General features: G+C 37.8%; 2 protein-coding genes and 1 long non-coding RNA gene across 6 annotated transcripts in view; 2 read left to right on the top strand and 1 right to left on the bottom strand.

Moving 5' to 3' along the window:
* Window positions 1-23,712, bottom strand: part of LOC138183118 (lymphotoxin beta receptor inhibitor) — a 201,786-nt gene that overhangs the window by 8,586 nt on the left and 169,488 nt on the right. The gene's annotated exons all lie outside the window — the stretch shown is intronic.
* On the top strand, window positions 761-7,360 carry Jra (Jun-related antigen). The gene has a single exon (XM_069119696.1). The coding sequence runs from the start codon at window positions 838-840 to the stop codon at window positions 1,429-1,431; it is 594 nt and encodes a 197-aa protein (XP_068975797.1). The 5' UTR covers window positions 761-837; the 3' UTR covers window positions 1,432-7,360.
* LOC138183121 (uncharacterized) lies at window positions 16,045-22,615 on the top strand. 4 transcript variants are annotated; one of them, XR_011173987.1, is made up of 4 exons: window positions 16,045-17,652; window positions 17,770-20,213; window positions 20,292-20,752; window positions 21,008-22,615. It is a non-coding gene; the product is annotated as an uncharacterized LOC138183121 (long non-coding RNA). The 4 variants fall into 4 exon arrangements; XR_011173989.1 differs by having other exon boundaries at window positions 17,770-17,977; window positions 18,207-20,752; XR_011173988.1 differs by having other exon boundaries at window positions 16,045-16,397; window positions 16,801-17,652; window positions 17,770-20,752.

A 23,712-nucleotide genomic window follows, 5' to 3' on the forward strand; every position in this document is an offset into this window, starting at 1 on the left:
GTGAATGCAAGATAGCGTGAAACAATCGTGATTGGTGTATTGACTTGTAGCTCGCTTGATACGGGTTTATGCAATGGATGCATTAACGCGATTCCATGTAAGTGTAATTATGCGCAGCTGACACATTAAAGAGCAGAACAACAAGGTTACCAATTTTCTCATGAATCTTGACCCAGTAATCCTTTTTAAATCTTTCCGCTTTTGTTCTAAATAAATGTTCATCGTTTAAAAAACAAGGAGACATTAAATATGCGAGTATAACTCTTGGACGTTCTTGGAGTCGAAACATGAAACAAGTTGGTCTCACAACACGCGCAGCGAGAATGTGAAAAACACCCACTCGGGTAAGAGTGGAATAGTAAAGTTCAAAGAAAGAAACAAAACATGTACTAGCGTAACAGCGCGAGATTCAGTACGCACAGTAAATTCTCTCGTGAAGTACATAAGTGCGATATTTTTGCAGTTCAATAGTGCTCGCATTATTTATGCACCATCATAGAGCACCGCTATTATCGAGCCTCGAAAATAACGCGAATTCGCAACGAGTAAAAGTTGCGTCTTTAACGCGCGTACCGGCGTTCAAACTCTCCCTCCACAGGAATAGCAATGCACGATTGCGCATGCGCCAGCCATTTCTTAGTAGCGCCGATTGTTCAGCCAATGGCAAACGGCGAATGATGTCAGAAGTAGCCAATCAGTACTCGTTCTAGTGACGACCGAGCTATTTTTAGTGGACGTGAGTCACGGGATATAAGGCTGTACGTTTAGTTGGGTGTTCACAAGTTGTCGAGACATCGTGTTGTGCACCTGAGTGACATCCGCATTATATCACCGATCATGTTAAAACTAGGCTCTCCGGAGTTGGAAAAGTTAATCATCGGTCAGCAGGATAGTTTAGTGACGAATCTACCAACACCTACGCAGATTCTGTTTCCAAAGGCAGTGACCGAGGCCCAAGAATTGTACGCTCGAGGCTTCATCGACGCTCTGAACGAGTTGCATCATTCGGACAGCTCGCAAGAACCTGGTAGCATTTATGGAGCTACGTATACGACGTTGGAACCACCTAACAGCGTGCAGAGTACAGAATCTTCGGTGAGTCAAGGTCTGCTACAGATCAAAGATGAGCCTCAAACGGTACCTAGCGTGTCCAGTTCACCCCCGATGTCTCCTATCGATATGGAGAATCAGGAAAGAATCAAGCTGGAGAGGAAACGTCAGAGGAACCGCGTGGCTGCGTCTAAATGCCGCAGGCGCAAGCTCGAGCGCATCTCCAGGCTGGAGGACAAGGTTAAGCTGTTGAAGGGCGAGAACAGTGAATTGAGCGCGGTGGTGCATAGGCTGAAAGAGCACGTGTGCCGGTTGAAGGAGCAGGTGATGGACCACGTGCACTCTGGCTGCCAGATTATGGCGGTCTCGGGTCAATTCTGAGCCGATTATATCGGACGGGACTCTCCGACGTGTATTGTTTCGTCTGACGGTGGCTCTTGCTACTTTTACAAACGTGGCAATGTTGTTCCCCTTTGTTGGAGTCGGAAGCTTCTACCATGGAACATCGATGTCGTCGTTGATACTTGTTTACATTTGACTACGATCTCTCGTTTGCTTTGTTGTTTTCGGGAAAAGGGGACACGGTGATGATCGTGCGCGACGGCGTGAGAAGAGCTAAGCAAGACGAAGAAAAAGAAGAAGAAGGGAGTGCCTTGGTGTGCTGGGCGTGAAATAGAGACTCTTTTTTTTTTAAAAAAAAGGAGAGCGAAACAAAAAGAATAAGGAGATAATAATCACCCCTATACGCGTGTCTCTTCTTTGTGTGTGCCTGTTTTTCATGCATACATGTGCACGAGAAACGCATTACGTGCATGTGTATAGAAGAATGGTGCGGAGGGGAAAGACGGATGGAGAAAGAGAGAGATAAACAGCTTGGAGAAGTACGTCGATGGGAAGCAGAAGTGGGGAGTGAAGAGGGAAGAAAAGGATGGAGAAAAAGAAGAGTGGGTGGGACTTCGCGGAGAAGAGTGGGACCTTGCAATGCGGCCATTTTGGAGAACTTGGCGAGTACTGGCGGGAGATTCGAATCTCTCAGCTGTTCTTTCTAAAAATTTACCGATTGTATTAAGTACATTCGTCCGGGGGAAAACGATCAAATCAACGATGGTAATAATCGATCGAAGATCTTTCGAGATGCTCGTTTGTCGGGTTTTTTTTACGCTCATTCATCATCTTCCTATCGATTTTTTAACGTTGTACTATTCTCGGATTTTCCCCCTGTCGGAGGATAATAATACTTTTTTGCATTCTTTGTAATCAATCCACGGGGCATTTTTCTTTTTGCGATCGTCTGCGTCCTTTCTGCCCTTTTCTTCTTCTTTTTTTGTTTTGTAATGAATGCGTGAAAGTCTGGTGAGCTAATATCGGCGTTACATTATTCAATACAGGTGGTAAAGGTCCAAGTTGCGGCCTTTTCGCCTAAGGTGCCCGTCGCCGATATCCGTTTAACGTAAGGTTACGCTTCAACTGGCTCACGTTGTTCTCGCGATTCACGGCGTCGTAGACGCTCTAGTATCTTTGTAGAACGTTTGCTTTATCATCGAAAACTTCGCACCATCGATGCCGAATTTGTCTCCGTGTCAATTGAAAGTTCATAGCTCTGGGGACGAACCGTGCACATTGGAACACACTCACCAACGCTTGGAAAAGTGCGATCGATCGCCTATTCGTCTTACCTGCTCGTTTCTGTTTTATTCATTAACCCTTTGCCCTATAATTTAAGTCCCAACAGCGCGTGCCGTAACTATCGGCAGGGTCGCGCCATTTCACGGTCTGGCTGAGCGTTCAAAGTTGTGCAAGGTACAACTAATTTTATGTTGCCAGATGTTTGATAAATAATTATTACCTATTGATAATTGGACAAGATTTTTAAGGGTATCTCGTTAATATTTATCAAGAAAATATATTTGCACGTCCGAATGCGGCCAAGAAAAAAAAATGTTTGTCGCATGTACTACGAGTTTAACTCGACGTTGTAGGTTAAAGGGTTAAACGCGGTGATTTCAACGCCAAAAATTGGTTTCAGGCGCTACTCTATTTTATACAGCCTTTAGAAACAATGATGGTACTTGGTCACAAAGCGAGATTGAACGGCCGTTCCCGGCCACAAGGTCGATCGCAGTCAAAAAGATGAAATTATCGAAGAATTCCATAAGCTCGCATTTAATGAAAAAGAGAAAGAAAGAAATATGAACTCGATGTAGTTCGAGACATTTCTCTACAGCATCTTCAAACGACAAAAGTTCGTCGATTCCCGTGAATACGCACCAGAAACGATTAATATTACTAGAAAGCTCTTGTTTCTTAATTTCTCGCCTCTTGTTAGACGCATTCGACATATTTGTCCCTTCCGAAAGATGAGTTTTTCTTAGTCTTCTTGCATTTTATTTTCTCAGATGTTACACTGCGCGTGAATACGTGTGTAATAGCGGCTTTTCATCTTTTATATACACCTTACGAGTTCTTCAAACAAACCGCGCTTTTTATTATCATTCGAATAAGAGAAAAAGCAAAAAATTATTCTGCGTCGAAGGCTGGACGTAGGTACTGTTATCACGAAGCGATAATTCGCGACCGCAACGATTGCCACGAAATCCCGGGCCACGCGAGAATTCCTTAGATTCTCGATAAATCAGGGGAAAACTGTTGACAAAAAGAAAGAAGGAGGAAAAAGAAAGCGATTTCTTCGGAAGATTTCGTGGTAACGATAAATCTTAACTATACAATAGCACATGCATTCGTACTATTTGCAGCCTGTTCTAGAGGTGCACACGCGCAGAACATCACGTGTAGTGAGTCATTGTTGTGTTGACAGTTGAACCAAATCGTGTCGCCGTCCGCATCCGAAACCGAGACGGACAAACACAAGTTTGAACTGTGCGCGACGCATTAGCCACTACACGGAACACACGCACTTTTTGCGTCCCAGCCTCGACTTGATTATGTAACGACGAGTAAAAAACCAGGCACACTAGAAAGGAGTGCTCGGATAGAAAACACGTTAGCGACGCATTGACCCTTTAACCTATAACATCGAGTTAGACTCGTGGTACGTCCTTCGAGACAAACATAAAAAACACGAATTAGTCTCGTGGTACGTTCTTCGGGCCAAACATAAGAAACACGAGTATATAGTAACATAAAATTAGTTGTACCTTGCACAACTTCGAACGCTTAGCCAGACCGTGAAGTCAGCGCAACTGTTGGAACTTAAATCGTAGGGCAAGGGGTTAACATTAGAACTACCGAACTCATTAAAATAAAATGAACTTCGTATTATGTGTACAATTAAGGTAAAGTTACCTTATCTGACAAAATTAATATCGGTTGTCATTGAGACAGAATATATAATTATATTTATTTTTTTATTCTACCGTTTCAATTCTAATTACTTTTTAATGATTAGTAGTTCTATCGTTAAAGGCATTCGTTTCTCGCGTATCGATACGATTCAGCCACGTGTTTTCCGTTGAAAATTTCGCTCGAATTTCCTTTCGCTTCTATGTACGTGGCGCAATCGTGTCCACGATACTCTCCGTGAAAAAGCTCTGAATCTTTCTCTCTGTTTCATTTATTTTCCCGTAGCTTTAAGCCGATACTGCGTGTTCCCCCTCGGTTTCAAAGACATCGATACTTTCGCCACTGCTCACGTGATTTCACTATATTTTTTGCATCATCCTATCAAGCCATGTAATATCGGAAATTTTTGATTTCTCAGTTTAACCTAACATAACGATTCCAAGGATCAAACAAAATCGAGTATATGCAGTAGAAGTGACGAGAGTATTAATTTTTGTGTCTATGGAACTGTCGTTTCGTCATATGTGCATCTAGTCTTGTCCAGTATGCCCTCGTAACTTATCGTACGCTGCGTGATACACTCGCAGATTCGTATAAAACACGAGCAACAGACACATGTAACACGTTCGTAGGTTTCGATTGTGTTACCACGTGCGACGACGACTTGCATTTAGAAGAAACGCGCTTGGGAAGAAGTTTCTTTTTTATTTCTGTACGTCAGATGGATATCGAAAAGTTAGACTTGCATCTTTCCTTCTTTCTTTCTTTCTTTTTTATTTTTCGAATCGAAGAAGCAAGTGGTAACAGAATCGTACGGCGTTACCGTTGTGCCATTACGCAAGGAATCGCTGTAAAGAAGTTTTCTCCCGGAGTGTCGCAACACTTTTGCGAATAGTACAAGGATGATCATGATTGATGAGTTACGGAGATTTTTGACGGCTTTTCGAGCAATATAATCGAGCAATCGTGCGTTCATTCGTTCTTTATACGAGGAAGCGTATTCTGTTAAGTTTTTTTGCTAACTGATTATGTGTTATTGTTTATATTTTGCATTGCGCAAAACTTTGGAAATTTGGAAAATTAAAACATCTGGACGTATTGAAATTTGGACATTGAAAGATTTGAACGTTCGGATATTTAGAAATTCGATTCTTAGGTTATTGATGCCTTAAACATCGTATCTTAATAGCGTAACTTTTATGAATTTGTTTTGTGATCAGGTATGAACGTATTCTGCACAATTGTTTGTTTTTTAAGTCGTAGATAGAAAGATATAGAAATGATTAAAAAAGGAGAAGAAGAAACGTGTTGTGATTCTCCGTGGTTGCGAGCTCGTTTAATTACGAGACGTAGGCTTAATAGTAGTGTAAAGGACGAACTCGAAGCGATTCGTCGTTGGGAGATTGCAATTCGATGAAAGAACAGAAATTTATCCGATATTTTTAGATACACGTACATTGTAATAATATACATATACATACATATATATATATACACGTGGGATAATTGGAGCAATCGATTCAAACGAAGGGAAGGAATTTTTCATTCATTGTAGATAATCATTGTTTTAATTTCAATTTCAAACATATCTTTCGTACGACTAATTATTTTTTAAATCATTCATTTGTGACCTTTCTTTCTTCTTGTCTTTTTTTTTTTTTTTGTTTTTTTTATAAATCGAAGAAAATTCCAAAAGAGCTTGTGTGCGCCGATACTTTTCGCACTTTTCTTCCCCTCCTTTGACGCGCGACTTTCGGCACATAACTTGACAATTTTTTTAACGCATATTATATTTATTTCTCTCTTAAAATACATTAGAATAAGCGTGCTCTGTTTTCTCTTCGCTTGAAAATCTCGTTCGTTTTTTTCTTTTTTCCTTTTCGATTTATTTCACGAGAGATCAGCCTCGCTCTGAAAACTCCCGGCGTACTTTCCTCAATTAAAAAAATGATCTTTCTCATTAAGGACATAAGGAAAACGCAAGATGGTAGAGGCGAGTGTTTAGAAGCCTTCGTTTCTATCCTCTTTTTCTTTCTTTCACGAGCCATGCAATTAAAATTAGTCGGCCATCACTTACGGCGTGCCTTTTTCTCCAAGTGATTTATAAATAGAGAAGAGAAACAAAAAGGAGGACATAATTATGACAACGACCATCAAGGATTCCAAAGATACTTTTTATCGCGCGATGTTTTCATTCTTTCTTCGCGTACACAATTTCTTCTATTACTTTCTCTTCGCATATGAAAAATGTGAATTGGATAAAAAAAAAAAAAAAATCATGTGATACGGAAGACGATCTGAATGGTATATGATATTTGTCTTGTTGGAAATTTTCGATCTGTTTTAGCATGGCCAAACAGAGAATAAAGGGACAATTGGTACGATGGAACTCTTTGTAGTGAGATAAAGAGGAAAAGAAAAGAAAAAAGAAATGTTTGGAAAATGAATAATGTTAGGCTGAGATAATGTCGGAATCTTTTTAGAGTTTAAAGAGTATAAGCGAGCGGAGAAAAAAGCGGTGGCACAAAGAAAAACGTATGAAAGTAAAGATGAAACAACTACAATGTGATTTAGTATGTAAGCGAGAATAACCCCGTTAAAGAAGAGTGTGTGTGTGTGTGTATATATACATATAAAAACGATGATTGTTATATGTGTATATATATATATATGCGTGATATATAAATAAATAAATATAGTATATAGTACGGTGATGACGACGCGAAGATTTAAAAGCACCGCATATATAGAGTTATGTATAACCCTATACATGAGAGTAAATATTGCTATTGTAATATGTAATAATTATTATAAAGATATATATACGTATATATGTATAAATATATAGACGTATCTGTATATATTTATATATATATATCGGCGCGCATACGTATATGTTACATATATTGTCTACCGATCGAGAAAGCGGAGAAACCTTTTTTTACAAATAATTTTATTTTTGAATGAAATACGACGAAAAAGAATAAAATTTCATTATATTAAAACGTAACGTGCGTGTCTTTTTTCCCCCGGAAACCGTGTCCCCCACCCTTCTTTCTTACCGATCGATTCCATGCTCGAATATTTTTCTACTTTCTCTTTATCTTTCTTTGACTCGTTATCCAAATTCTAATGATCATAAAATTGAATCTCGATGGAAAATAGCGATCGAGAAGTAACGAATTTTTGTTGATTCGAGAAATTTGAATGTGTCGTTCTATTCGCGGACGATCTTCTGCAAAGAAGAAACCGGAATTCCAACTTGCGTCCCATCGCTCACCGTGTTAATTATCGCAATTGTTTAATTGGCTCAATTGAGAAAGTTCTCGGTACGAATTAAGATCGTGAATTTTTGCGGCCTAACCGATTCGAACGTTCGTTTCCCGGAAGCGTGTTGGTAAATCCTGGTTTCCAGTAAAACCGAGTTATCGATCTGAAAAATAAAAGATCGTTCGTGAGAAATTGGAAACGTTAAATTGATTCTATTTGCTAAGGATATTTACACTTATGTTGTATCTATGTTTCGTACGTGTATATATAATTCGATATATTTATTACTCCGATGATTCTGCAATAGATGATCTCGAAGAGGTATCGTGGAAAACTTTCACTCACGTTCTGTGTTTTAATGCGTTGAAAATCAACTGTTTCGTTATTAACAGACGTAAACGGGCGTTTATGATGCCAGCGATAAACGAGCATTGTATGAAAGCGAGACGTGGGCGGAATTGGGTGTAATTGAATTCGAACCGAAGTAGTTTCTACATTTGCAAAAATATACGGGTTAAAGTGGTTAAAAATAAATGAATATTTTAGAGAAATCCGATGGACAAACTGCTCTTTATTCGTCTTACGCGATGGTTGAATAATTATTTACAGAATCGTGTAGGATGTTGCGAATAAATGTATTTAAATAGCGGCTAATAATTTTACGTGTTCTGCTTACGTATAAGAGAAAGCGAGCAGGCAATGGAAATTATTCTTTGATTTATTTAAAGCTTTGTTAATTTCATTTGATTTTCTTAATTATTTCACCTTTCATTTGTCTCTTATCTTCCCTTTAGTTTCATTTTTTATCTTTTACGATTTTCTAACTTTTTCATCGTAAACTTTCTCTTTTCTAATTTGTTGTTTAACGTTCTAATTCAACTTTGTATTAGATCGTCTGAAAAGTTTCTTTCGTTTTATAAGGAAATAATGGATGCACAATATTTTCCGTTTTATATTATTTTATCGAATTACGTATGATCCATTTTGTTCTATCAAAATAAAGATCACAACGTTCGACAGATTAGGTTTCGTGTTTGTACAAAGATACGTCGTTGTAAAAGACGTGTCTGTAAGAGAAAGACACTTTAAAAATCTAATTTTCGAGAACCGATATTCGATGAAACTCGATCTCTCAAATACAAAGTTGGAAAAATCTGAATTTTCTAAATACAAGTTGCAATCGAAGAATTTGTCATGTTTACGCGATCTTGCAGCTCCTTCTAATTTTTCCCAATTGTTTTCCAATTTCTTTATCGTGACTTTTAATTTAGCCGTATCTTATTTACTTAATTTGTTACAAACGTTCATTGCTATGTCGCGATAAATTTTATCACACGGTCACGTTTTCACAATCGCTTATATGGAATTGAAATTATTATTTCAAGCCTTTATCGCAATAAAATTCCTGTCGAATTTTACAAGATGGATCAGCCACTTTATCGTGATCTTTGCTCGATAATATTTCGAAATGAAAGTTTGACGTCGCGATGATTGGTCAGGGTCATAATTGCTCTTCCTACAATCTATCCCCTACGCTTCTTACGCGAAGCCTTGCGTTATCCAGATTCGAACGGCTTTGTTTCGCGCGCTCGACGTCCTCGCCGCGTAAAAATAACTTGATAGTTTTCATGTAAACGCCACGATACATCGTACACGGGCATCCGAATTGTTTTTGCTCTCTGACGAAAGATATTTCTTCATTTTTACCGTAAAGGAATCACAAACGAGCGTGACTGAATATCGATTTTTCAAAGTCTCGTAAATTTAACGGGACTCGCGATCTTCTAATAAATATATAAACACTTATAAATAATTTCACGTAAAATGGATAATTTTGATTCTGGGAATTAAATTATGAGATAATTATTAATATTTTAATTTATTCTGATTTATTTTTTCAAAAAATCTTTTCACGATAATGAGTAATAATTAATAACTTGTCGAACATATATATTCAAATTATGATTCAGTATAGCGTACGATATTGAATTTCCTTATCTCGTTGATCGTATTTTTATCTTATTAATCGCGATTATGACGGAACAGCTCGATAAAAGAAGAAATTTCAATTATTTCTCTATCAATTAGCGATATTTCCTGATTAGTCGATTTTTCTTACTTTCTTCACTGATCGTTTCTATGTAATTAATAATCTTCTGAAACAAACTCACCATCGTATTCATCCTTATCGATTAAGAATCAATCGTAACATTGTCTCCCCTCGTGTCTCAAACGAATCGTTCGTCTCCGTAGGCCTCCGCGAAATAACGTAGCTCATAAATAAACGCTTAGAATATGAAAAACGATCATGTAGCTGTCTGTGGCTCATGAATAATTCACGGCAATCGGTCTTGCGTTCGTATCTTTCGCTGGTGGTTGCCTTGATTGAAGTTAAATTCCCATTTAACTGGGACTACGTTCTACGCACGCATAAGTTTTATTTATCTTCGGTCTTTTTCTTGTTCATGTTTATATTGGTTGAAGAGGGAGTACGATGATTAAAATCGTTTTATCAGAACAGTCGAAGCAACATGTATCACGTTCTTGGTGAAAATTAAAATTACTTTACGTGGCTAAATTAGGGCCACGGCTCTCTTGCGTAATTCAATTAATATCTTATTATTATAATATTATTGGTAAAATTGTACAAATTATTAACAGCGCTAACATTCTTAATTTTTCTTAATCGCAGAAACTTACACGTATCTGTACTTTAAGATTTTCCATAAAATATGTTTCGTAAGGTATCACGAGAAAACATCAAATACGTTGCCATAAATTACATATCTTAAACGTTATTATACGTGATGCAACTGTTAAACTTGATTGCTCATGAAAAGTTAACAATTCGTGTTCTTTATATCTGGTATCGGAATCTTGACGATAAAGAAGCAATAATTTTCCAAGTCGTTAATTTTTTATTTCTTATGACTTTATTACGCTTTGAAAGGGTCGTGCTCAGATCGAATTTCGGAACGCTATATTGCAATTGAAAGACGGATATGAACGCGTTATCGATATTATCGCAGCATTATCTCGTAAAACATGTTCATATCGGTTGCGGCTTATCAATCGAAGAAAGGCAAACAACCGTGTTGATCCTTCCAGCTTGCAACGTTAATAAACGAATTTACTAAACACTCCTTATGTTTAATCTAAATTGATACGAGTAATCTGGAATCGTTTGTTATTTTTTATTTAGCCGAAAAACATACAGATACAATTACCAGAACGTAGTGGTATTTTCTACATTTTTGTAATTTCTATATGCAATAGAATAAAATATACGTTTTACACGTATCACGTTTTCATATGTTTAAAGAGAACAAAATATTTAACAACACGCTATACATTCTGTATAAATTACAAAAATACCTAGAATATTGTACCATTGTCAGTTGAATTGTTCGTATTTCAATATGAAATTTCATATTTAAATGAAATTCAATTGATATTCAGGGCAGAACGAATATTTCATATATTTCATATTGTAGCAATTGTTTTCTGAAAAATTAATACAAAATTATTAGTCATACGCGTATTCGAGTCAAGAAATTTTGTATCTTCAAAGTATTTTTATTTCTATTATTTAATTTGTACTTTACAATTTGAATAAATATCTTTAAAATGACCAAATAACTATGACTAAATACTATAAAAAATGACGCTAGATAACTATCATTCTCGTAAAACATTATCTGATAGAACATTTGTGTTTCATTCAATGGATATATTATTATTAAAATGGGAATTATAATTGTAATATTAATTGACGAACAGGAACGATTGCCCGTAAGGCGAAGTGGTTTTTCAAAATGTCAGATTAAAAAATCAGCATCGTTAATTCATACGTGATGCTTTCAGTTAACCGTGATGAAATATTACGGAGCCTGTCCAATAAATCTTCGAGGTCTTCTTTCAAGGTTCTGAATCAGTGGGGCTCCTTAATCTTCGCTATCTTTTCGAATATGTAATTCGCGTATTGACGATGCAACGACATCTCGAACGATACTTTTGATCAACGCAACTGGACCATCCACGTTTCCAAGTTTTATATCCCATGTTATTCATGAGCTCCACTTTCAATTTCTTTTCTTTTTTTTTTCTTCTTCTCTAATGAACGTTCGAGTTGAATCGAATCGTAGAGAATCGGAATGAAATAGATTAGAAAGGCCGTATCACGATGGCGTCCTCGCATTTTTATTTAACCAACCAGCAGGCAAATGAAATCGCGATGCTTGCCAGCGGGCATAATTTCCACGAACTCACTGGCTCGACCCCGTTCTCTAATCTAATTGATCGATCTCTAATTAACTCGCCGATCACGGTATATCGCGATTTATCCTGACGGATCGAGAGGAAAACACTGGCCATCAAGGGGAACAGGTTCTTCTTCTTCTTCTTCTTCTTCGTCCTGTTCTATCGATCTCAGCTTTGGAAAATTTACGATTCAGCTGTTTATATCGAAATGCGACTCTGCGGTATTTCGCAGTGGATTTAACAAATTTGCATTTAACAAATATCGCGCGTTTAGGTAGCGAAAGTTGAATAAAATGTTTTCGTGGTATTTTTGATATTTTACGAACAACGAATTCTGATACATTTTGATAATCTCTGTTTTCATCGATAAACTTTGGGTAAAAATGAAGATTACATTTCTTTTCTTCTTACGTTTCTTCTTATATTTTATACAATTAGTTAATCGAATTAGTTGAATATTCTATATTGCATCTACATTTCGATTTCTTCGATCTAATTACATCATTTATCAGATTTACTTCATTAGCGTTACAAAATTACGCTATCAAATTTTTCTCTCTCTAAGAGATCATGTACATCCAACGATAAACTATGCCAGTTTCGTACTCTAAAGAAATACATTGCACCAATGAAATTCCGTTAGAAACGAATCCACAAAAGTCGGTCAAGAGGCAGCAACAGGATTAATTATTTTCTGATCTGATCTTCTCTTAATTGCTTCCTTCGCTTAATGAATCTTTTACCGACCAACCGGGTTCTATCGTTGGTTTCATCGCGACAGATTAGAACGATTAGAGGACAGGAAACAGAAGCTGTAGTCGCTTTCCAAGAATGTGCAATAGAGGAACAACGTTCTTCTTCCTGCCTCCTTTTTTTTTCTATTTTTTTTTCTTTTTTTTTTGGTCCCCTATTTACCTTGGCTCTGGTGGAATGTAAAAGATACGTAAGTCGAACGTAGACAACAGAGGCAAGAAGTTTCTTTTTTAATGGATTTGTCGTGTAGAAACGTGGTCAACAGACGTATGCAGGTGCTGGAAAGAGCTAGCAGAAGGAAACGTTGAGTGATTATACGCCACGTTCGCCGATGTGTATTGAAAACGACCGACGTATGCAAAGTTGGCCACTGCTTCGACTACGAATGCCTGCCAATCTACGTACGATAGCCATACAAACTACGATCATGCAAATGTATGAGATTATTATACTTGTGAACGAGTTTAGGTATGTTCCAATAATCATAAATTAAGGTTACGTCCGGTTATTGTTTTTGGAATATTTCTAAGTCTTCGTGTTAAAATAACGAACTCCCGGTGCGCAACATTTTCGTTCGAAATTAACGAAGATATTTCGATATTTAGGAACATACAGGCTTTTGTATATTGCAATACAATTTTATCCGCAGCTCTCTCTAATTAAAGATTTTGTTACCAAGTACAATGTAATATTTGCAAATACACGCGAACCAGGTCTATTTCTTGACCGCGAGGTCGAAATTAAACAAATACCTATATATATTTAGAAATACATCGAATTATACGTTAAACTCTAATTTTATCCGCATTAAAGATTTTACCACGAATTATTTATCATTTGGAAACTTGCAAACTCGTAGATTCTGTGCAAAGATTCCTTGAGTTAAAGATTTTCATACAAAGTATTTGTCGTTGTTCGAGAAGACGCGATTTTTACGTGTCGATATTTCACTTTTCTTCCAACTTATCCGGAATTTTTTAAAACATAGAAATCTTATCAAATTAAACTGACACGTGTTTTACTTCGTTTACTTTCCTCGCAGCAATGTTCGAGGAGCACACGTTTGCTTTTTACGTGACCTATTTTCTGCGAAACTTGCGGCAATACCACTCGAAAATAGCGCGAAATCATCGTGTAACCACATCGGAGGGCTAGAAACGAGGAAAAATAATCGATTAGAACGGCGAAGGAAAATTCAGAGGCTGGTTATTGTTTTTCTGCGACGGCCACCGTTCTCCCGCAAGGCTATTTCTGCCTCCTCGTATTTCAACTCGAAACCGGACTCGTGGCACTAATGAATCGCGGTTCTCCTGGTATTGCATAAGGCTGTCTTTTTCTTGCCTTTCATACGCTATCAATTCGTGTTCATGCGTGCACTCATCTCACGCCGTTTCGATTTATTGCACAGGCTTTATGGGAGATTTTTATCTTCTTTAATACTTCACCGGAAACTCGCTAAATCTTTTCAATCTTCTCAACGTTACTCTCGTTATCTTTACAAATCTTCTTTCCAAATATCTTCTCAAAAGATAATTAAATTTAACTGGCTATCTGATCTTCTTTCGTTTCCTTCTCGACGGATTATTCCCATCGTCTCTTTTCCAATATCTTCTTTTCTCAAGGTTTCCAGCAGTTACGAGGAAACTGTTGATACAGTAATCGCGTAAATTGAACCATCGCTTTCGACTAGGAATGCGGCGAGAATTGACTCGACCTACAGTCCGCTGTTTCATATTTATCGCCAATGTTCACGGCAACGTACGTACCATAAAATAGCGTCGAGAAACGCATGCTATTTAGCTCGTTGAATTAATACTGGCTACGCGGTAAAAATATATTCAGTTTCCCTTGGAATGGATGCGCGAGCGTGAAATTTGTGGGACGAGTTAATACTGCGAATCTCGGACATTCCCTTTCCTCCTTAAATGTAATATTAATCACGATTGGACCAAGTGGAAACCTGTAACCTACCGTTTGAAAATTATTCCGTGTCGTAAAAGAATTAAATCGTAAATTATCTTCCAAAATTTATAAATCACGAGAAACACCGCTATCTCTCAGAGGAGATACCGTGGTGTGGCAAAATTACAAACGAAAGGTAAACTCGATTGGAACGCCGAAGACATGCACGTGTCTACCAATATATCTATAGAATACCGATCGACATTTCTCAGCTGATTTGTATTTACCGTACCGAGGCTTTGATTAGTCCACAGCGAGTTCGATTACGCTGCAAACAGCTTCGAATGGATAATTCGACGCGAAGGTCGCTCGTGGTCTGCAAGGTTGCGCGTTTAGATCTCCTTAACTGATGCAACACACTTCTCCAAGATGGTGAAAAATGCGAGGACGATCGCAGGCACCCGTATACGCTGTATGGAGTGTGGAACAAACGCTATTATCGCGAATTCCGTTCCCCGTGTCACGTTATTCAACGTCTTGCGCTCTCCCTCTATCCTTGAATCCGTTGCTCACTTTATCTGTTTCCGACGAAATCATTCGGATCTTCTTTGTTCTACACGCTTTCGACTGTTTAATCCGTTTCGACTGAAAATTATAACGCCTCCTAAAAAACTTCTTTGTGTTTTTTATATATATATAAAAAAAAATAATATACATAAAAAAACATAGCAATTTCTTAGTCGCTGAACTGTATATTTGCTATAAGACTCTGCAGGCTCTTTATTCAGCAAGCTTGTCAACAATGTTCAACGGGAAATCACGAAGAATATTTCTCGTTTTCTCTACATATTTTACAACGTTGAAAACTCGCCGATCATCGTAAATACAAACACTCCGCACCTGTGCTTGAAAAATCGGCCCGGTTTTAATATTTGCTTCAACCCATGTCTTAAGATTAGACAGTTAAACATCCAGCTCGTGCAAATACTTTCCTTCTCTAAACGTGATTGTTTGAACGCGAGCACGTGTGCGAGTCTATATGTGTGCTCCTTAGTTGAAATCGTACGCTTAACGTTGCACGTATGTCGGCAAGTGGATTCCAGTTCTGTGTCGGATGATCTTTCTATCGAACTGTGTATGAAAGAATATATATTCGTACGTCGTTTGGAATTGGAGAGATAACCTTTCCCACGCGATAAGAAGATGAATAATCGTACAACGATTACCAATTTCCGAGGTCGTAGAAAAATATCGTAATCTATGCGCGATGAATATCATAATGGGATTCTGTGTTCGATGGAAGTAATTGGTGATACGGTCGGGATAAAAGGAAGATAATTCGATAAATCGAGGTTAATTGTTCGATACTTGGTAATTAATCACGAATTAATCACGATTGCGTTGTACGAAAATTAATAATTTGGTAGTTAGAGATACAGAAATTTATAATCTGGAATGGTAGTAGTTTGAGATTAGGTTGAGGTTAGGTGTCAACGACTTAAAACTGAATAACCTAAAAATCGATTAATCGCAAATCGCAGATAAAGTCGATGATTCGTCGCTGATTTAACGATCTTGCGTATGTTTTTAACATTTCGTTGAAGTTTGCTGCTTCGTGAGATACTTTGCACGCGAAATGAGGAAAACGAGATTTCTTAAGGAGAATTCAGCGGATTTCGTTTGAAAGAGCAATACAAGCCTTCAGTTCGGTACACGGAGCTCCAGATCTGCTTTAATCAGGAAGGAACTGCAGATTAGGCTACTCCACTTTCATCTCGTGAAACGGCGAAACCGTGCCACTTGCTACGGCGTGAAAAATTAGTATAAAATCTGCAGTGAAGCGATACGTACTCTACAGCTTCGTACGTATTTTTATAAATTGTTAAAATTTATCCGGTGTTGATATATTTTTCCTATAACGGTCGTAAGCCATTCTTTTTCTTTTTTTTTTTTTTTTGAACGTTACATTGCTTTTCCTATCAGAAAAGATTTGATCACGATTTAAGATCTCGTCGCAAATAACGTACGACATTTTTAAACATGAAACTTCCATTCAGAGTTCCCTCGCTCGCATTAGCCACGCATACAGTGGATCTGTTGATTAATCTCAAGAGGCGATTAGATCGTACTTGATGTTTTCCTTAGAAAAAAAGAGAGAAAGAACCATGTACGGTGCTTATAAGCTAAGTATATAAATTTTCTTCCTAGCATACTTCGTTGTATCGCGTAATTTCGTTTCTTCGTTTTTCCAAATCGATATGACAGAAGAAAGAAACTGATCGAAACGATCGAACGATCGGATGAGTGGATTAAAGTGGAAGAAAAAGTCTGGCGGATGGTCGTGTCCGGATGGTCGCGAGGCGTGACGCGTTATCTGGACGCTCCCCAGAGTTATTAAGCGTCGAGGCGCGGGATAAGTAGGCCAACTAAGCGGCGACGCTTTGTGATGTAGATAACTCGCGGCTAATGCAAATGCATTCGTACGCATGCACGCCTATATACGCACGCACGCGATACCCCTGTATGCGTATGCACGCGTGTTGCGAGCTACGATGGAATGCGCGGGTAAACAAAGAGCACGCGCGAGTACAGTATGTTCCACGAGCGGCGAATATCTTTTATCATCGAGTCGGTGCACGCTATGGAAACCTAACAAATTTGTACTTGTTAAATGTAGAAGGACGAGCTATAAATTATAGAACTGCGAATTGCGTATTTCAAATGACATACATATGGCTATTATTGAGACTTAAGAAAACAAGAAGTATATCAAAGGCAATAACGTTTATAAATTATCGAATTACGCAAAATTATTGTAATATTTATAGCGTGAAACGATCCTCTCGCTAAGTTCTGTTCCTCTACTTGTGTTCGTAAAAGATACGAATATGAATAAATATCCGCGGACTGTTTAATTATTAGTAAAACTACACCGCGCCATAAGTTATAAATTGCAAACCTTAATAAATTCTACTGACAATAGCGACAGGTGTGATAACGAAACAACTAGAATTTTCCAAATAAATGCTTCGTGTTATCATTTACAATTATACAAATATAAATTTGCAGAAATATCTATGGATTAATTAATTGATTATCGGTACAACTTCACGAGTCGTAAGTTACAAATTTGCAAATTTTAAATTCTATAACTTAACAGCGATAGATGTATCAATTAAATAATTATACAAATAAATTTTCCGTACTATCGTTTATAAAAATCTGAATTTGCAGGAACTGAAATCTGAATTTACACCAAACAATGAAATAGAAAACCAAGCCTTCGTTTCTTTCGCTCATCGATCTATGAAACAGCCTCTAGCTACGATCTCACGGGACAAAGGAAATCTACATTGAATTGCGGCGCGGTGCGACGTGGCGTTGGTGGAAAGCGGGCTTAAAGGCCGCAGATTAGTCGTTAAACCGAGCACCGGTTACATGTGTAAGTCGCGATAATAATACCATAATTCCTTTCAGGAATAATGGAATACGTACACCAGTGACCTAGTGCCGTAATGGCGGCGAGCAAAACGACATCTTCGATAGCGCAGCTGCGTTATTTCATGCATGTTATTAACGTTCCAGCTCTATCCTCCTTCGACGCGAATTCTTTTCACTTTGTCGCGCTAGCATAAATTTATTCCTTCGTCTTGAAATATCGTTTATTGCAGGCGGCCGCTTCTCAGAATCGAAGAATCGAAAACTTTTGCATAGTTTCACGTCATTGCCGCTTCCGAACGAGAATGTTAATGCGTAGCTTCAGCTGGTCCCAGTGCAATTCCAAGACTCGTTTCGTCTCGATTCCAAGAAACGTGGGCAGCGCGATATTTAATCGTCGATTTCCTCGTGTCGCATTTTTCTATGGTGTTTAGCGATATAACGTCACCACTCCTAACAGTCGTCACTATAAATCTATCATCAAGATAATGAATGAAATTTCAGGAATAAACGCAACCACGTGTCACATTGTCGTTGAACGTTCGGTAGAAAGTGGTTTTCCAACGAACGAGATTCTGAACGAGAATTATCGAAATGTGTAAAGACGTCGAAGTGTAAATGAAACTGAAGATAAAAGGGTTGTTCGTGAGAGACGAGAACGAGATTATCAAAATCTCTCGAGAGAAAGTAACCGAACGGAACTGGAATAAGATGATCTTTACGAAGTTTCGACTACCAGACGCGTATTTACGAACAAATTTATTTACCTTTACTGTTCTTAATTCGACTACAAACTCTCTATGCTCCTTTTAAAATCGAATCTCGATTGATTCAACTGTTTATTCGAAGTTCTGTTGCGTTTAAATTACCGGAATTTCCAACCATGTGGACGCGTAAACGAAAACCGAGCGTAGAAAAATTCCTTATCGCCGTAAATAGGAAGAAGCAAGAAAAAAAGCTACATGAACATACACGTTATCGGTGGTCAAATGGTCGGAATTCCAGAGAAAGCAAACGAAACGAAAAGGGAACAATGTTATCTTTGCGTTCCGAAGGAACAGTTTACCGTGACATTAAAGTCACATTTTTTAATCTGTGTATCAACAAGGATATTGTTGATAGTAACAATGAAACGAGGTCTCTTATCGATGAAAATATGACATCCGGGCACGTGAAACGCGTTTCGAAACGACCAATTCGAATGTAAATAGCCGATTGATGCGCATAATCACGCCGGTGCCCCTTGTATGCCGATCCATGCACGATGCTCCGAAATACACAATACGAAAGTGTGCCTCCAATTTTCTTATGCTAATACCCCGCTGTCCTCCATTCGATGGAATCCTTTTCCAAAGTGCGAGATGCGTTTAATTCGTTTCACGCGCGCTCGCAACGGGCAGGATCGTGTTTCTCTTGAAAACCGAGTCACGGATTCCGCGGGTTGCAAAATACTCGATGCATCAGTGGTATTTGCGCGTGACAAGCGTGTCATTCGAACAGCGATACATCGATGCGATGGACGATGTTTTTGGAGTTGAACGAATGACGCTTTGCTCCGAAATTGAGTTACGTACGTTTTCGGAAATTACGATTTTCCGTAGCTTCGTTGAGTTTCTAATGACATTTCGCGTTCGAGGTAGAAACAAATCGTTGCTTACTTCTATTTATTTATTTACTTAGAAGGGTCCTGACAAAATTCTGTCTACGCGGAATACTATCTTCCTAATTAAGATTCCGAGTGTAATTTTGCTTATATCTGATACGTTCTCGCGTAAGGCTGTGCTAAAATTTTTCTTACGTTCAATCCTTTCGATGTTTACGTGGAGTACAATGTCGTGGCGAAAAAGTTACTCGCCATCGAGGAAAACAATTCCTTTTTGTTACTTAAAGTAAAATTTACATAGAACAATAAATATATTCGTAATTTTAACACATTTCAGAGTAATAACGAACTAGAGATTAATAAATAGGTGGCAACGATCAAGACACTGCGGGTTAAACTATCGAGTGGTCAATGTTTTCTTAATCTAGGATCCAAGTTCCAGATTTTAGTATACGTGGATCGCGTGTTGGAAAAGTTCATAGGACTCGAAAGCCATCTTTCCGTACTATACTACAAGTAAGAAATATTCGGTCAATAAATAAATAGTCGATCGTGATGTTAATGCGAAATAAAATAAACCGTTACGAAAGTAATTTTAGAAATGAAGTTGTAACGAAGACGAAGTCACGTTGCATAGGTGAGACAATTTTTTTCTGTTACTGATACCGTTACATACGAGATTATAATATCCGAATAAATTTCTCTTGACATCCAGAGGCGTGCAATTTGTCAATCGAAAAGTGAAAGCGTGAAAAATCGTGTCAGAACAGATGGAACAGGTTTTCAAAGAAGTTGATCGATGGGATGATTTTATCGAAACAAAAAAAAAAAAAAGCATAAAGAGAAGTGGCGAATTGAAAAGAGGTCAATCACGGTATAAGCGGCGAGTCGTATTAAATCAGAAATTGATATTAAGTCGTTCAAACGTTCGGTAAACAAATGGCATGTTGCCAGACTCGAAGCAATACGGCAATACACCGACTGGCAATGCACCAATTTATCACGTGATGGACTAACGAGCCAATGGATTTTATAGAACGTCACCGGTGTATTTAACCCGAGCGAATAGCGACGAATTTTAAAACTGGTTCGTCAGTGATTTATCACTACTTTTTTCCCTCGCGAGTAATAGCTCGATTAATTGGAGCAATTAATTCTTCAGAGGCAAATACAAAGGTATCTACGCTCGATGAAATTTATTTTCGATGTTCGATGTTTGCACAGATATTCATAGTACTACTATTTAAATATTCTGTTTATTACTATGTAAATATTTCTTAAATATACCCTCGAGCTTTCCAATTCTCTCATTTTCTAATCTTTTCCCTAATTCTCTAATAATTTCCTAATTCTCGAACAAATCTTCAACTTTCGAAATGTTGACATACTCGTAAATCTTTTACTTATAATAAATTGGCAAACTTTGTTTAGGAGCCTCGTTTTCGCTTCATCGATTCTTTTCTTCTCCTATTCTGGCCGCGAGGAAGAAGGAAGGAATAGCAACGTTCTGTCCCCTCTCCCCGTTCTGCCTCCTGTGTCCACAAAGAAAGGCAAAGTTTACGTTAGATAAGGAATTGCGTGCTGGTCGACCAAACACAGATTTCGAGCCGCTTTGTTTGGAATCGCTGACAAAGATCCAGATTATGCGGAGCCAGCATCGAGCTCGCGATAAAGGAATACATAGTTCGAAGGCCGCGGCTAGATATACCGGCTGTCCATGAAACAAAGAAACGCGAACAAAATGCAGGAATTTTTTGCTCTTTAATTTATCGCGTGTCGAACATGGTGTCAACTATTGGAAACAATGTTAAAGAAGGAACAAAGGATTACGGATAAATGGAACGTTGTACCTTTTTCGAGCTATTTTTCAAATAATTGTAAGTAGCTGAAGCAGTTGAAGTTGTTTCCTGTATTTAAAGTTTAGTTTCGAATGTGTTAGTATAGGATTCTAAAGACAGGATAATAACGAGCAATTGGAATTTTTACATTATGTAACCCGATATGAAACAAGGAATCCGTCCCTCGTTCAAGAAGGTGCCATCTGGGTAAACATACTTAGCCGAGTATGTAAACAATCTTAAAGAACCGTTATAAATGTGGCATTTTTCAATCATGGCCTTTAAATTCGTTAACTTGCAATTCGAGAGGTTCCGCAGAATTATTACTTAACCCTGTATATTACTTAATGAACCACAAACAGCACTTGAGGGCCCTTTTTTGTCTGTTAGCGACCTTCGATAGAGGGCGGTTAGCATTAACCCTCATCCGTTAGTTTCTATCCAATTAATAGCGTTGGCCGTTACTCACTTCCTTTACGAAAATTACAATCAACGAATCCGCTTGTCTTGTGCGCTGGACACACTCATCACTAGTTTTTCCTTCGCGACGTGACTGTCGCCAAATCTTACTTGCTAGTTACAATTCTCGCAGAACATATAGTGACTTGCTAACAACACTTTATACTGAAAACATCTTACAAAGCTAGTTACAATTCTCGAAGAACATATGGTGACTTGCTAATAATACTTTATACTGAAAACATCTTACAAAGATAGTTACAATTCTCGCAGAACATATAGTGACTTGCTAACAACACTTTATACTGAAAACATCTTACAAAGCTAGTTACAATTCTCGCAGAACATATGGTGACTTGCTAACAACACTTTATACTGAAAACATCTTACAAAGCTAGTTACAATTCTCGCAGAACATATGGTGACTTGCTAACAACACTTTACGCTGAAAACATCTTACAAAGCTAGTTACAATTCTCGCAGAACATATGGTGACTTGCTAATAATACTTTATACTGAAAACATCTTACAAAGATAGTTACAATTCTCGCAGAACATATAGTGACTTGCTAACAACACTTTATACTGAAAACATCTTACAAAGCTAGTTACAATTCTCGCAGAACATATGGTGACTTGCTAACAACACTTTACGCTGAAGACATCTTACAAAGCTATTGGGTTGGCAACTAAGTGATTGCGGACTTTGCCATTAGATGGTATTGATAAAATCCGCAATCACTTAGTTTCCAACCCAATAGTTACAATTATCGTTGAACACATTTTAACTTGCGATCAAATCTTTGCATTTTCGCAACGATACACGCGATACATTTTCAAATTTGTCGTATTGGAAGTTGTTAAGAATTAAGTGTTATTTCAATTGTTAACCAAGTTAATATTAATCAACCACCTCTATTCTCTTAACCGAAATAGGGGATCGACTGAATTCGTAGCGTCGTTTGTTTAATCGTAACGGGAATTTACGCTTCTCGTTGACGCGTTATCTCGCGATCGCGTCTCTCCGCGAAACGGTTGAACAGGAGTAATTTGAAAAAAATTGCGAGGGAAGTTTGAAGTTCTTTTTTTCTTCAATCCAAAGATCTCCAAGCATTCTATTTTAAACGTTCCTCGGAAAGGATCAATTTCATCGAATCTCTGCCTTAACGTTACAAACGAGTTTCTCGGAAATCAAACTGATCAACTCTATTTTTCGTTTCTTAATTTCATTACGCGATACAATTAACGTTACGATTAACAGTCGATTATCGAGAAATAAACGATTTATTAGGTTGTCGGAAAAGTTTCTTTCGTTTTGCAAGGAAATAATAGACGCACAATGTTTTTTGTTTTATATTAGTTTATTGAATTATGCACGAACGTAATAATAGAAATAGAACAAAATGGATCATACTTAATTCAATAAAACGATATAAAACAGAAATTGTTGTTCATCTATTATCATCTTATCAAACGAAAGAAACTTTTCGGACAAACTAATACTTCCACAAATTCATACATTGCAAGAGGATGGCATAAATAATGGCCGATTCTAAAGTAAATTTAAAAACCAACGCTCGTAACATCTCAGTATTTTTTTACAATCTCAATTTACGGATTCGTGACCAATGTGAGTTCTTAATACCATAATTATTATACTACGACCATACTTCCAATCTTATTGGGGACGATGTATGTTTTCCTCGGTCAGTAGCACGGTACAGCTCGAATTACTTAAATAAATAGGGAGCGCGCCAGGGTGCTGATTATGGTTTCGTCTAATCCTAATGGATAGAACCCTCGAAAATGCGTGGCACGAGGCTTTTTCATGGAACCAGG

The sequence above is a fragment of the Bombus flavifrons genome, chromosome 9 (assembly GCF_040668555.2).
Source record: "Bombus flavifrons isolate JBK064 chromosome 9, iyBomFlav1_principal, whole genome shotgun sequence".
Classification (NCBI taxonomy): Eukaryota; Metazoa; Arthropoda; class Insecta; order Hymenoptera; family Apidae; genus Bombus; species Bombus flavifrons.